The 15,109-nt window shown below is 34.3% G+C and overlaps 2 protein-coding genes across 3 annotated transcripts; both read left to right on the top strand.

Annotated features, from left to right (window-relative positions):
* The first annotated feature begins 1,021 nt into the window (after window positions 1-1,021).
* LOC148228132 (ATP synthase F(0) complex subunit g, mitochondrial-like) lies at window positions 1,022-6,231 on the top strand. Its single transcript, XM_088200308.1, has 2 exons — window positions 1,022-1,382; window positions 5,884-6,231. Exons 1-2 carry the CDS (start codon window positions 1,343-1,345, stop codon window positions 6,141-6,143), a joined length of 300 nt encoding a protein of 99 aa, XP_088056434.1. The 5' UTR covers window positions 1,022-1,342; the 3' UTR covers window positions 6,144-6,231.
* Window positions 6,232-8,736: 2,505 nt separating this feature from the next.
* Window positions 8,737-14,446, top strand: Pep (Protein on ecdysone puffs). 2 transcript variants are annotated; one of them, XM_088200842.1, is made up of 8 exons: window positions 8,737-8,817; window positions 9,701-10,020; window positions 10,628-10,818; window positions 11,596-12,167; window positions 12,243-12,694; window positions 12,769-12,892; window positions 12,971-13,069; window positions 13,877-14,446. In XM_088200842.1, exons 2-8 carry the CDS (start codon window positions 9,709-9,711, stop codon window positions 13,882-13,884), a joined length of 1,758 nt encoding a protein of 585 aa, XP_088056968.1. In that variant the 5' UTR covers window positions 8,737-8,817; window positions 9,701-9,708; the 3' UTR covers window positions 13,885-14,446. The 2 variants fall into 2 exon arrangements, with proteins under 2 accessions (XP_088056968.1, XP_088056967.1); XM_088200841.1 differs by having other exon boundaries at window positions 12,971-14,446.
* The last annotated feature ends 663 nt before the right edge of the window (window positions 14,447-15,109 follow it).

The following is a 15,109-nucleotide window of genomic DNA, read 5'->3' as shown; positions in this document are numbered from 1 at the left end:
CTTTTAGCACTTTTTATACATTTTAGTATTTTTCAAGAAGAACATAGATACGAAACATTGTATTATTACTGTTAAAATATTTAAATTATTATTATTATCTGATTACACACACACAGTGTGTAACATAATATCTGATTACACACACAGTGTGTAATCAGATATTATGACACTAAAATAACTGCTAAAGTCTCTGGAGATAATAAAAAAAATCAACGTGGGAAAGAATGTGGTGGCTTGAGAGGGGAAATGTGGCAATTCTCGAGAGTAGCTATCACAAGAAGAATAAAAAAGACTCCTACGATATTTTTCAGATTTTTAGTCAGCACTGGTTTCAGCAATGGCTATGTATGCCTGCTACCTTGGGCATTATGTTTTACATAAAAAAAATTATATCGACCAATAGTAATGTGTATCATTATAATTATATTTTTGCTACTTGTTAGTTACCAAGGCGCCTCGCTCAAAAATCATCAGTATTTATTCCTCACTACGTTTCCCGCGTTGTTCAAACCCAAACCTAACCCAACCAAATTAGTAATTATAGCATTATATTTGTTTATGTTAGATTTGAGTTTGAACAACAAATAGACGTTTGGCAACTATGAAATTTTACAACTATGAAATTTAATACTATAAAATATTTTTATATTTATTTTCACTCCAAATATTAATTTCGTAAGCGCACGAACAGTAATTGGCTAAGAGGCACATGCGCACAGCAGTGAGACCACGCTAGAGAGAGTAACAACTGATAGTTTTTGGGCCTAGCGCCGCATTAACTAACAAGTATCCTATGTATGTTTTTACTAATCATGCCCTATATTTTTTTGATAATATTTTTAATTTATTAGAAAAAAATATTTTGCCACAAAGTGAATTTTTATTTTATTTTTTATCCTCATATTTTACTCATTATCCGCATATTTTTATCCTTATAAAAACATGGAACAACAATAAGGCGGCTTCCATAAATTATATCACAGGTTTTCGTGATTTTTTTACTCTCCCTCTTTTCTATGTTACAATATGTCATTGAGCCATACTCCTGTTTGTTTTACACTGTCACAATTCGGCTGACTAAACCTCCACTAAGCCTGTGACATAATTTAAATAAAAAATAGTTGTTATCTGCGTAGGCAAATTTATCCTGAATATTTTTAGTGTTTTGCGTATTTTATTTAAATCTGTAGTATCGTAGGTGTACTAATCTAATATTACGTATGTTAGCTTTTATTTTAGCATTTCCAAGATTTTTAGCTCCTATAGGCATGTTTGATTTTTGACAGCGCACATTCGTCAAGTCTACTATAGAAAAGAGCTCGTGCTCTATTCCATAAATTCAATGGCGTCTTTATTAGCAAAATTACCGACGATTCCTGGGCGTAAGTCATTATTACTATTGATTTTTCCACAATTACGTAATTTTTGAATTATATGCAAAAATATAATCTCAGTAACTGGTACTTTGCAGTCTTCTTCAATCAAAAAATCAATCTGGATTACTCATATAATCCTATTAAAATATTGTATATGATAGTACTATTTCTGTATGGGGTTGCGAACTGTCAAATAGATATATTGCTTTACATAATATGTTTATAGATCAATATGATATTAACACTTTCGGTTTTAATTGAAAGCTTTTAAAATTTTGCTTGCATGTAAATTTACTTACTTAATAGATGAACGTTTATACATGTAAATATTTTTTTTTTTGAATTATAAACCAAATAAAATGTTATTATCTGCTTTTGCAACCAGAACTATTGTTACTGATTTTTGTATTTGAATTTCAACTATTTTAATTGCAATTCTGATTTTAGCATTTTATTTAAATTTTTAAATGTGTTCAAAATCCAATTTGGTATCTTTATTGTAAAGAGATCTTTAAATTAATATAAAGTGCTTGCAAATGTTGACAATAAATCAGGACATTGTTCACTGAGGAAAGATCCCGAAACTGGTCGAGTTCATTGCGATCTTTTACTTTTTTTATTTTACTGTCTTATCCCTTATTGAATCTTGACAGTCATTGTGGCTACATTAATCTTAGTTACTAATGTTCTAAATATGACGGTAGTGTTCATTCCAAATGACTGCCCAGTATTTGTAAGCCAAGATATTATTCTTCTTCTCAGTCCTCTTGTATCTTGCCTGGGTGATATGGTGTTGGGGTTGGTATTTTGCAGGATGACACATCACATGACCGAACTAAAAGTATTTTCCTCTCTCTTAATCTGCGACATAATTTATACATTTTTCACTTCATCCAAACTGATACAGAGCAAGCATTTCCAGATCCACATTTTGATGGCTTTAGACTCTTGAACGCCTACTCTGTGAACGTTCACACTTGTCCGTATAGAAAGACAGAAAACATATACCAGCACACTATAGCAGTAGAATAAGTTGGTGTAATGGATTCTAGTGTTTCTAGTGTCACTGATTTACAGGCTTTGATTTTAGTAAGGTGTCTCACTACTTACTTAGTAGTTGTTGATTGTGTTTACTCTGTTGTGATGAATTGGGCTAACGCCTGTCCTGTTGCAACGGTTGATTTTCAATATATAAATGCATAGATACTGCTTTGAAATTTTTTCGAAGTCGCGTCACAAGTCCTTCTGCAATAGATATATTTCTAAAAATCTACCCAATACCCAAAAACATCTCAAAGCAAGCGCAAGTCTTGCACGCAATTAACCTTCTTCATTTAGGAGGATGTTATCTTGGCTTTTTTAATCCTGCATTTTAATCCTGTATATCCCAAATAGATGTATTTTGAGTTGAATCGTTTATCTTGTGTTTGTTCCTATTTGATGAATTGAAATTGAATTTGATGAATTGAAATTGAATTTGATAAGCAATGAATTTTTTGTAATTGTTTATGTCAATATATAATAAAATTGGAGTGTTTCTGGAGTTCCGGAGTTGATAAAATCTCAAAATGCACTTTTTGTTGTAGCTTGGTTATTGAAAACCCTACTCTGTAAGAAGTCGCAGAAAAGCCTGTATAAGTGATAATCTGTTGGCAAGATTGGCAATCTCAGAACCCAGACATATTATTCGTGGGTCAGGGGTATCAAACTCAATTAACAGCGATAAAAGAAACATCCACTTGTTTTATTTACATCTTCATACATCGACGATCGACGTAGAGGAATATGTGAAAGAATCTATACCGACATGTACAGATATTTCAACCGAAAATAATAAAACGAAAGGTGATATTGCCTCGTTTCGTTTATCGGTGTCTTTTTATAATAATTTTACACTGCTATGCTACGAGTTTTCGAATGATGTCTTTTTTCACACTTCCATGTCTGACAGTGAATTTTTAATTGGCAAAAATATAGTCATTTTAGGTGATTTCAATATTCCGTCCGCCCCATATTTGCGTGCAGAGATTGACTTCGCCTGTTCATTGTTCAATTTATCCGATATTAATGTTTATAAAAAAAAAACTTGATGTAATTTTAACTAACACGTATGTTAATTGCGATGACGTCACAAGAAATAATTATACCCTCATTAAAGAGGATGATTATTATCCAGCGCTCGCAATTGGCATTCGGTTCAAACAGTTAAAATCACGTCTATTTATGAATGAAAAAATACGTAAGAATATACTGTATGGATGAAAGTTTAGGGGCGTGGATTTTGAGCATCTAGGTGGTTTGCTGTCTCTTACAGATTAGACACAATTGTATCAAGCAATTGATGTTGGTTTTTTATAAAATAATTTGTATTTTTTAATTAATGTTTTTCCAGAAGATATCCTACGACTAACAGAATTTATCCAATATGGTTCTCGAAAGAGGTAATTGCAGTTCTTAGAAAAATATATGTCATACATAAAATATGGAAACAAACACGAAACTCTCATTTATGAAGAATTTCGTACTCTGAGATTGCACGCAAAGTTCATAATTTGCGATTGCCATTGGAACTATATTACGGATTGTGAAAAATCCTTGATTTTAGATCCAAAAAAATTCTGGAAATTCATAGACTCAAAACGGGATGACCACTCCTTGCTGTCATCGATGAATTGGAACAGCATCAATTTTGTACGTTCAGAAGAAATTGCCGATTGGTATGCTAAATATTTTCAATATCGTTATGCTGGGTCCCATTCTGATTTTACTTCTAATTACGATGAGACATAGCGTTCATGGTCATCATTATCAATTAAAAGATTTAGTTTGGTTGATATGGAATTCGGATTTAACAAGCTGAAGTCTATTTTTTCTCCAGGACCAGATTTTTTCCCAGACCACATTTTGAAAGGATGCAAGTCTGGTATTTTAAACCTTTTTCGGTTTATATTTCATTTAATTTTGAGATCCTCCCGTTTTCCAGAATTATTTCGAGATCATTGGACTTTGGTTTACTAGTAGACGTATATACACAGATTTTGAAAAGGCGTTTGATAAAGGTTCTGATGGTCCCATAAACTTATGCTCAAATTACTTCACCGATAGATATCTGTTCGTCAAGAATGAAAACTCATTTTCAGAACGATATAAGACCTCTACTGGAGTACCTCAAGGATCCAACTCGGGTCCATTGCTGTTTCTATTATTTAATAATAACATAGAAACAGCAATCAATCGTTCTTATTTTTTTATTATATATGGATTACTTTAAAATTTTTAAGAGAGGGTAGTCGATTTCGGATTCCCTCAACCTGCAGGAGGATCTCAACTCTTTATGGAAGTGAGCTTGCTATAACCGATTGCCTTTCAGTGTAAAGAAATGTCACACAATTTAATTAATTTTCAAGGTTGTCAATGCTTGCAGAATATTCCTACCATCTCAGCGGATATATTCTATACAGCTCTTCCTTTACTAAGGATCCAGTGTTATTTTCAAAAAAACACTGGAAATTCATCCTGCACATTGCAGAGACTCAGCAGATCGTTAAAGATGCTTGGTTTTATCTTAAGAAATGCACACTATTTCAGGAATACTTTAGTATTGTGCACTCTTTATGATGCTCTACTCAGCAGCATACTAGAAACTGGCTGTATTTAATGGATTTCAGGTGTAATGAATTGAGGCTAGAAAAAGTATAGCGTAAAATCCTTCAATATTTATACTTCATACTTCAATAAGTAATATGGGTACTATCTGTTCCTGTTTCCCAGTGTTTTGGGAGCGCTGGGATACATTTCGTTGTCAACTCGCAAAAGTGTTTATATAATTAAACATTTTTGGAAACTGCTTGAAGGCATAGTAGACAACCCTTTGGTGGTCGAGTAGCTCCGGAAGGTAATTATAATTCTCATTCACATCCACGGTTCTTGCCTGTGAAGTCTAGGACTGGAGAATTTGTCAACTCTTCTCTGGCTGAGGTTGTCCGCCTGTGTCTGTCTTTTTATCATGTTTTAGTTATATGATTATATGTATGTGTGTGCGTAAATGTATTTGCATGTATGTATACGTATATATGTAGATATTTGTATGTATTTTTAAAAAATAATATATTTTATACTTTTGACCATGTCAGGTCACGATGGTCTTAATTTTAATAAAAAAGATGTCCGATGAGTATGGGGGATGTGGCAATATTTCATGGTATGGTCTGCATTATGCGATGCAGACAAATCACTGTGCAGACCGCTTTTTGTTGTTTTAATTAATTCACTTTTCCTCACATATGCAGTCAAAATGGACTTTTTGTTGTGTAAAATAAACCCAAAAAAACTTTGTACTGCTTATTTTTTTGGTTTGTGCATTTAATTCTTATAAAAATATATAGATGCAGTTTTTAAGATGAATTATTGATTCTCGACAATTAAAACATTATAATTCACTACATACATATACTACATTATTTTAAATTCCAAAAACTGTACTAATAAACAATTGTTTGTTTTCCAGAATTGATGACACTCGCCAAACCAAAACTGGCCACCTTTATGTATTACGCAAAGGTGGAAATGGCCCCACCTACTCCTGGAGAGTTTGGAGAGATCAAAGCCGGCGTTGGTAGGATCCTAAAAGGCGTAGGATCTGGAAAATGGAAAGATTTCACTGTCAAGGAAGCTTGGCTGAACACCCTCGTCTTTGCCGAAGTTGGCCTCTGGTTCTTCGTCGGCGAATGCATCGGGAAACGCAATCTGATAGGATACAAAGTTTGAAGATGATAAAGTTCGCATTTTTATTATTTATGATGTAGGTTTTCAAATTATAATTTATAGAGTTATGAAATAAACAACAGTACAAAAATCGTTCTTTTATTTATTTCTTTGTATAAAATTAAAGATATTTTTTAGTGTTTAACTGTATTATAATATATTTACTACTATGTTTTTATTTTATCAGAATTTTAAGTATACCTACCACTAATAAGTGAGATATTAAATATAAAACTTACATAATTAGGGTTTAATCTTGGGAAATATTGAAATTTATAATTATTATGTAGTGAAACTTTCTTTCATTGAATAGATATAGCATCATATATGCTTGATTCATAACTTTCTATTTGAATAAGTAGTACAAATTCAAAGATTTGAATCATTATTTAAATCATTCAAACATAAATCCATATTAAATCAATGTAATAATTAAAAAACTTCTTTCCGTGTTCTTGCTATCCTGTCGTTATATTATGGTAAAAAATTACTTTTGTTCCATTTTATTTTCTTCAAGGAAAATAGTTCTTGAGAACGATTTCTCATAGCACAGCCAAATACATAATGTGGTTTTCCATATGTAAAGTTAAAACTATTGAAAAAAAATATATCTCAAAGTAAACTATGACCATTTCTTCAAATCATTAAATAATAACTTTTGCTCTCTCTCTCTCTCTCTCTCTCTCTCTCCATCTCCTCTCTTTAATATCCGCACCGTTTTAACTTCAGGAAATTATGTTAAACTTCCATGTGTAGTATCACATAGTGATAGAGATAGGATTTGTGTATGGAATGTCAATAGACTGGGGGATACAATGCCGAAATAAATTAAAAGCAAGTAAGCTGAAACTGAGCACACCTTTTTTTTGCCGACTTGAGAACAGTAAACGGTTTCTGTGATTCTCAACTTTTTCTTTGCAAACCCCAGTAGCCTTCTAGTTACTACGACTGGATATTAACCCTGTGGAGGAAATATTAAGTCACTGAAAATGAGAGGCAACAATCTAGATTTTTGACCCACCTACCTAACAAATTATATATATAAGTATTTTGGTGATGAGTGGCAATTAGACACAGATTGAGTCGCTGCAGTAGTATTTTATTTACGATTTGAAGTTACATGTTGTCTATTATTTATATACAGTGAATAACCTAGGATATTCTAGAAAAAAAATTATAAAGCAGTTTTTAAGTCTTAATTTTCAACACCCAACGCGCGCATTTTTTTTAGATACCCTAATCTTTTGCCAATAGTATTGTGGAACATGACAATCCCCAAGTTGCGTTTCATATTTTTAATCCGCTTCTACAGAAGCGTTCGTGACCAGTTACGATCCGTTAAGTCATCTTTTATTTATACTGGCAGCACTCAAAAATATATGATAAAGAGCAAGATTAGAATGTTATCGTTAAGCACATATCAAGTTAGCAATTTCTTTGATTACAAAGAATTCCTTGGTATCTTGTAATATTTTCTTTGCATATTCTACGGCATTCAGAAACACATGCAAATCCGAACTTCTCCAATATTTTGCTATTATTGAGGTATTCACTCTGTCTTACAAAATCTCTTAAGTACGTCATGTATCACATTACTACTGTAGTAACATTACATTAAAATGTAAAGGCTGGAGGGGTGGGTAACAATTACCACCGACTTTTTGAACACCTTGTAAATATTTTTTCAAATATGAAAAACTTTCTGATCAACTGAGTTTTATTCTAGTAGAGAATTTCGTATTTCGTAGAGATGTTCCGTTGGAAAGAATCCAGATGTAATCCCAGGAAAAACGGGTTTTGTGGGTGGGAATAAACGGCGATGGGAAAATTTGGAGATTAAAAATACTTAAGAAACAGATTGACACAGGTTTCGCATTTTAATTTTGTATTATATTATACATATATATATAGATTTCAAATATATGCTGGTCAGCCAAATAATTTTATAAAAGCTTTTATTATTTTTAAATATGTTGAATTTACGTTTCCTGATGCTTACTGAACTAAATGATTAACTATGTAAAATATGGTTTTATTATTTTCTTAGCCTCTTTATTAAAAACAAAATTTTACTTATAAATTCCCAAGATTCCCTGTTTTTTTCCAAAATTTCCGGTTTTTACCCATTTTTTCCGTCCCGTTCAAAATTTCCAATTTTGCCCATCACTAATATTCGTTCTTTATAAATATAAAATCCAAATGTTACATATTGAACTTTAAATAATGTTCTAGTTTTTAAACTTAATAACATAGCCTTCTCGATTTCTTTATGTGTTAAGGTAACCCTCCGAAAATGTGTCTAAATGAAACAGCGTCAACGAGGACAAAATAGTCGAGTTTTTTCAAAATATAATAACATACATAGTTTAAGACACGACTATTGTTTTAATTTTTCTAATTTTTTATTTAAAATCAATTTTCCCCATGTTAATGGAATTTATTTCTGTACTGATTATTGCATATTCGCATGAGATATATTAAAAATAAACAAGCGTTTAAATATAAGATTTTTTTAGCGATATAGTATTTTTAATCGTTAAAATGATTATTGAAAGCGTATGGACACGAAATGTAGCGTTACGACTCCATGCGGCTTCTCTTTGCGGGCGGAAGTTCGGCCATATTGCGGCAGCGCGTCCCGGCTTCTCTGCAGGTGTCGATCAAGCGGCTAATACAGGTGAATATAACACACCTGCGTTGTTCTTTTCGTCGAAAGGATTCGGGCTTCGCGTCGATGCGCTGTTTTTTGGCATAATTTCGCCTGATTCGGCGTTGGCGTCGCTCCAAGCGGTTATTGAACCGGCGGCTATACATACGCGTACGGCGTACATTTTTCAATAGGGCGTCACGCTGACGCCGATTATAGATTCGCATTATTGTGTCAAGGTGTCCCTTCTCGAGCGGATTAACGATCGTGCCGGTTCGCTTTCGTCGTATATTCAGCGATTGACGCATTTCGGCGCGGACGTGCTCGGCTTGGGATGGTATGTGCGTTTGCGCATGCGCGCGTCTCCTTTTAGCTTGGGCGGTGCGATTCGATTCTTTTTTAATTGTGCATGTATGGATTATTCATACTACTTATTTGATGCGGCATTACGAAATTTGATCTGTCTACGGACTCGCTAAACCCATTTTGAGTCTCTTAAAAAAAAAACAAATTTTAATGAATCAATAGAATATTGTCTACACATTTTCTGTTTGGCTGACATCTTGAAACACCAGCGCTGTCTCCAGACGCAATGTAGGAATCGGCAACGTCAGATACACGCTATACAATTTTGTACATTGCGTCTCGCTTTAAAATTTAAAAACTTTGAGCGACAATTCGGCCTTGAAAATAATATAGCTGCCAAACCAGTCTTTAAAGTAGTTCAATTTAGTTTATAAGGCAATTCTTCACTTGAACCCATCTTCTCACTGAATCCAGAATGTTCTTATTGCTCTGAAAATCAGATTAGAACTTGTTTCTATTTACAATTTGCCAACAAATTAAATTTGTTTTACAATTCAAAGTGTGTTCTTAAATAACTAAAATAATCTAATGTGTATATTTTGTTTAGCTGACAAGATGGCAAACCGTTTCAATAGGAAGAATATGAATAACATGGGAGGAGGTATGGGAGGCGGTCAGCGCCGATTCAACAACTACGAGAGGGGTAACTTTGACCGTTACGGAATGAACCCCTGGCAAGAGGGCGTCGCTCCTAACGCAGGCGGCCCTGCCGCAGGCGCCGATGCCACCCTGGCGCTCGCTAACAATTTAATCAACAACCTGCTGCGGAGGCAGAACCAGATGCCTCCCTCCTTGTTGGATGTCAACCCGCGCCGCGACTTCGGCGGACCCAACTACATGCGAGAAGATCGCTTTGGCAACAAACAAGTAAATATTTTTAAGAATCGCATTTGATATTTGCGAATAATATTTGAGAAAATTAGAGATGTTTAATGAATTTAACAATTGAGCTAACGCTTTCATATTAAGGGTTTTTGCAAGTTACATCTTCGGGGATGTGTTCTATTTTTAGAGTCTAATTAAATTTGTTCAGATAGAATTTAAAGGTAACAGGTTTGTATATTTATCATAGAAGAAAAAATATTGCATATATGTTTTTTTGCTAAGTTTTCCTTTTTATTATTATTTTAAATCTTATTTTTATGATTTATCTACAATATCTATATAAATGGTTGATCAATTCTAAAATTCTCTTCGGAGAATTTTTTAATGGTCTTCATATTTTCGACCAATTTCTATTGTTAATTTCCGTTTTTTGTTTAAAACTAAACGTTTCATATTTATGCTTTTATTTATATAAACAAACATTTATATGTGTATATATATATTTCTATATATAGTAGAAGATTCACATTGATACATATATATATTTTATATAATATATATATATATATACCCCATTATTTTCATTATACACCAGCCTTGCGCTGCTCCCGTTCCGACCTCTATTACTGGAGTCATTAATTTCCTCTAGATCGGTCGTAACATGCAAATGGGGGGGCAAATGAACAGGCGTGTCGCCTCTGGCGGTCGCAATGATCGCATGATGAATAAAATCCGTCGCCCCATGAGGCCAAACACCATCAACAAGGCGAAAACTGTTCAGAAAGTTAATCAAGACAAAAAGGAGACTTCAGAGAATAAAGGCGAATCAGTTGCTGAGAGGTAAGCCAAAAATGAATCTTCTCAAATTCTTTCCCAACAAAATAACCGCCGCCGCCGTCGTTTCGTCCTTTTCTGCGAATCGACCTCATGCTATCATAATTGTCTCACCGGCGATCTTCCGCTTCCGCTGCGTCGAGTGATTCAATTGGTGATTTCTTATGATGCGTCGTATTCGCTGCGATTGTTACCTGTGCGAATTGCGCTTTCATGCCGAACGTTCCGAGGTAAGCATATCGAGCACGATCGACAATGGCGGCGGCTTCCCCATTCGTCTCCACCGGCGACGAGTCTACGTTTGTCGGCCGACTAATGATATGTATGCGTTTTAATATTTGCTATTTGATGCAATTGTCACAAACTATACATTGCTAAAGAGTTGTCCATTTGATGTTCCATGCATATAGACAATGCAAAATCCTTAATTTATTTTTTCATATTTTGTATGAAAAAAAATATATATATATATATTTCATATATACCAATTATTTTACTTATTCAAGTAATGAGATACTTAAAAAAATAATGTAGATTTTGCATTTTTATGTATACGAGAGTGATTTGTGAATATACTTTTTTATTTTTTGAAAGTTTCTTTCGGGTAATATGCAATCAGTTTTTCATTTTTAGTGAAATTAAATTGGGGAATATTTTAGGCTTTGTGGGGCTTTTGTTTATTTATTTGGTACTGGAACTGTCAATTTGGATTTCAAGGAGCAAATGTTAAAAAAATCGTTATTTTCATAAATGAAAAATATTAAAGTAACATTGCTTGATTAGCAAAAATGCCGAGGGTGAAAATGGCGATAATGCAGCAGCTTCCAACGCCGAAGGCGAAGATGGCGCTAAGGACGGCGAGGGCGCCGATGACAAACAGACCGACTCCAAGAAAGCCGAGGGCGTTAAGACCGAGTTCGACGGAATTGCTTCAGAGTTTTTGGAGTGCCACATTTGCGAAAAGAAGATGTGGGACGGTCGCTCTTTCGACAATCACATCAAAGGAAGAGTTCACAACATCATGATGGATAAGACTAAGCAAAGTTATCATATGACGGCCGATGCTATGCGTCAAGAATTGAAAATCAACGAAATGAAGCGCAACAAGCGCGGATTTGTACCCGGGGCGAAGAAGGTGTTCTGCGCTATGTGCGATCTGTTCGTTTTCCACGCGGCTTCTCACAGACGCTCACCCGGACATCAAAAACTGAAGAAGTATTTGCACCCCTCTTGTAACACTTGCCGCAAGGAGTTTTCGACGAGGATCGAATTGGACGAACATCGCCTCACTGCTCCGCATATGCAGTTGTTGCAAGAGAAGCAAAAGGACGTGCAGTCTAGACCCAAGCCTGAAGGTCAGTTTACAGCCGTTTCGTTTTTTATTTTATTTATTGACAATAACTTAACAATTTTTCTATTTATTTATGCAGTTGTTATGATATCGACTCTTCAAGATGAATTAAACTTGATCAAGACTAAACCAGAAAACAAAAAGAAGGCAGCCGAAGTAAAGACTGAAGGGACAGAAGGGGCGGAAGCTCCAGCCGATGGTGAAAAGAAGGAGGAGAACAGTGCAACCGAAGGAGGCGAAGGTGTAACCGTCAAGAATGAGACTGAAGAACCGCCTCAAGAGGAAGTAGTACTGTTGCTCGACTACAAGGAGGGAGACGATCTCACTGACGTCACTAGAGAGAATGTACCGAGATACAAAAATGACCGCCCAGTCGGTCCGAGCTTTATTACTGAGTTTTCGTGCAAACATTGCACTCTCTGTAAGAAGTATTTTGACACTGACGAGACTGCCGAAGTTCACCTCAGGACTTACAAGCATTTCATTGCTTACATTCAATTGATTCATTCCAAGGGAAATTTCAAAGCTCAGGTTTGTTTCTCATTTTATGCTGTAATTTATGTTAAAAATTTGACATTTTTGTAATTTATGTATTTTGTTTGTAGGAAAATGCTGCAGCGGCAGCTAAGAGGGAGGCCGAAGCTAATGCTGATGGATCTGCCAAACGCATGAAAACCGAAGACGATGCTAACAACGAAGAAGAAGAACGCTTGTTAAATGGAAATGGAGGTAAATATTATAAAAAAAAACTCTTTCATTATATTGTGTTCTAATTATCGTTTTGACTTTTTGTTGTTGATATTTTAGATACAGAAATGCAAGATACCACAGCTTGCGATGAGAGTCAAGAGCTATCTCTGTTGGAGACGAGCAACGCCACCACTGACAATGATACAACTTTTACAGGTGCGACATCTGAACCGGTGGAGGAAGTAGTAAATCAGAGCGTTGCTGAACCGGAAGTCGGTGATAGTCAGATCGGAAAATCTCCGCGTCCTAATAGAGGACGGGGACGCGGTAGAGGAAATAGAGCAAGACGTGGAAATAGATTTTAAAAAAATGGTTATACAGTTACAAGAGATGTTGTATTTGTATCACTAATTTAGTTAAGATGAGAACATTTTTGCTCATCGACGATTATAATAAATGTCATTTTAGAAAACACATTTTCAAATAGCGATATGAAATTATTTTTTATTAAAACCGATGGTTCATTGTGAATTTCAGAACACATGTCTTAAAATTACATAATTTTAAATTTGAAAATATGGTTATTTTCAGAAATAGATGTTTATTATAATCTTCTTTTAAAATTAATTAAAAATTAAAAAATATATATTGAGTGGTTTAACGTATTTTATAATTTTAAATGTAGGTTTCGATCATCAGATTATTCTGTTTGTCAAATTATTAACAATCACAATTTTCCAAATGCATTTCTTGTCAAATTTTGATGTAGTTGAGGATATTGTGAATTACTTGTGAATGCGTATATATATATATATTAAATCGCAAGTTTTTTGTGTTTGAATCAATAAGAATGTATCAAATATACCTAATGTTTTAGGATACTATTACTTTCTTATATTCTATATTAACAGATATTTTAGTCACAAATTTTTAACTAGTATAAGTTAGCATGAATTGTAGACTTTCTTGCTTTTTAATGAAATTCTGGCTGTTTATTTATTTGGATTTTTTATATTTTTACAGAATACTGATTTTTTCACTGGCAATGTTAAGAAATGCTATTCCCAGCTAGAATAAGCGCACCGTCCCACTAACAAGCATTCATTCTCGTTTCATAATTTTTATTCACTACCATTGCAAAAAACATTCCACTCGTTTTGTCTTTCTTTTTATAATTATTAATTTTCATTTCTCCGCTGAAGGGTATAATAATCATGTATTTGAAATTAATGCTTTTTTGGAAGCATTTAGACGTTAGTGTTTAGTATAAGCGTATTTCATGCAAGTTGCTGTAGTATGATTAACATTTTGCACTCACTTACGATCGTTGTCGTATTTGAGCTATTTTAAGTACTGTAGTTTATTTTCTACAATAATTTTACTTATTGATGTGTATGAAAATCAATAGTAAATTTCTTTAGTGTGGATGTTTTATTTTGTCTCGTGTATTTTTCTCGTAAAGATATTCATAAGAATTTTAGTATGGATAAATAATATCAATGTTTATTTCGTTTGCTTATTATTATCATGAAAAATGTAAACATAATTTTCTGTATTGCATGATTTAATAAATAAATATTCATTCTTCAGCTATTTTTTTATTTTATTTCAATGACTGCCCTTTGAGAAATTCCTTCTGTAAGTCCACAACTTAGGCACACTGTCTGCGGAGGCGTCGCTGCATAGATGCGTATTCGTTATTGTACGCTTGTACGCCTCCTTGCTGAGTACATATAAACTAACGAAACATTATTTGACATCCCACCTCACTCCAAGCTTCTCAGTAATATCCTTTACTGCATAATCTGCAAGATTACTATTATAAAGACACTGGTACTTTTCGACGATCTGTGGCGACTGTCGACCACCATGAATAGTAACGCACCAAAAATGGCAATTGTCTCATTGTTAATGCCCGTAACCAAGAATGTTCACCATTAACAATGAGACAAACATCATGGCACAAGAGGGATTTTTTTTGACCACACAACACGGGTCGTTAAGAGTATCCCTTTTGTGACTAAACGGTGCGGATGCAATTAATCATCACAACAGCAAACCCTTTCCGTAGAATTCGAAAGTCGGAGCAAGCAAAAACTCGCTTCCAAATATGCAACATCCGATTTCTCGAATTCTACGAAGCGACTCCAGCGATTGGCTAGGAGATCGACGCACAAGCGTGATTGGCCAGCAAGGGTGCATCCCCTAAAAGAATATAAGCCCGGACTCCGACGAGGAGACGGCAGTTGATCCGAG

This window comes from Plectrocnemia conspersa, unplaced genomic scaffold, assembly GCF_051122295.1.
Source record: "Plectrocnemia conspersa isolate PC_06_02 unplaced genomic scaffold, ASM5112229v1 ptg000012l, whole genome shotgun sequence".
NCBI lineage: Eukaryota > Metazoa > Arthropoda > Insecta > Trichoptera > Polycentropodidae > Plectrocnemia > Plectrocnemia conspersa.
This window is presented reverse-complemented; position numbering and strand designations above follow the sequence as displayed.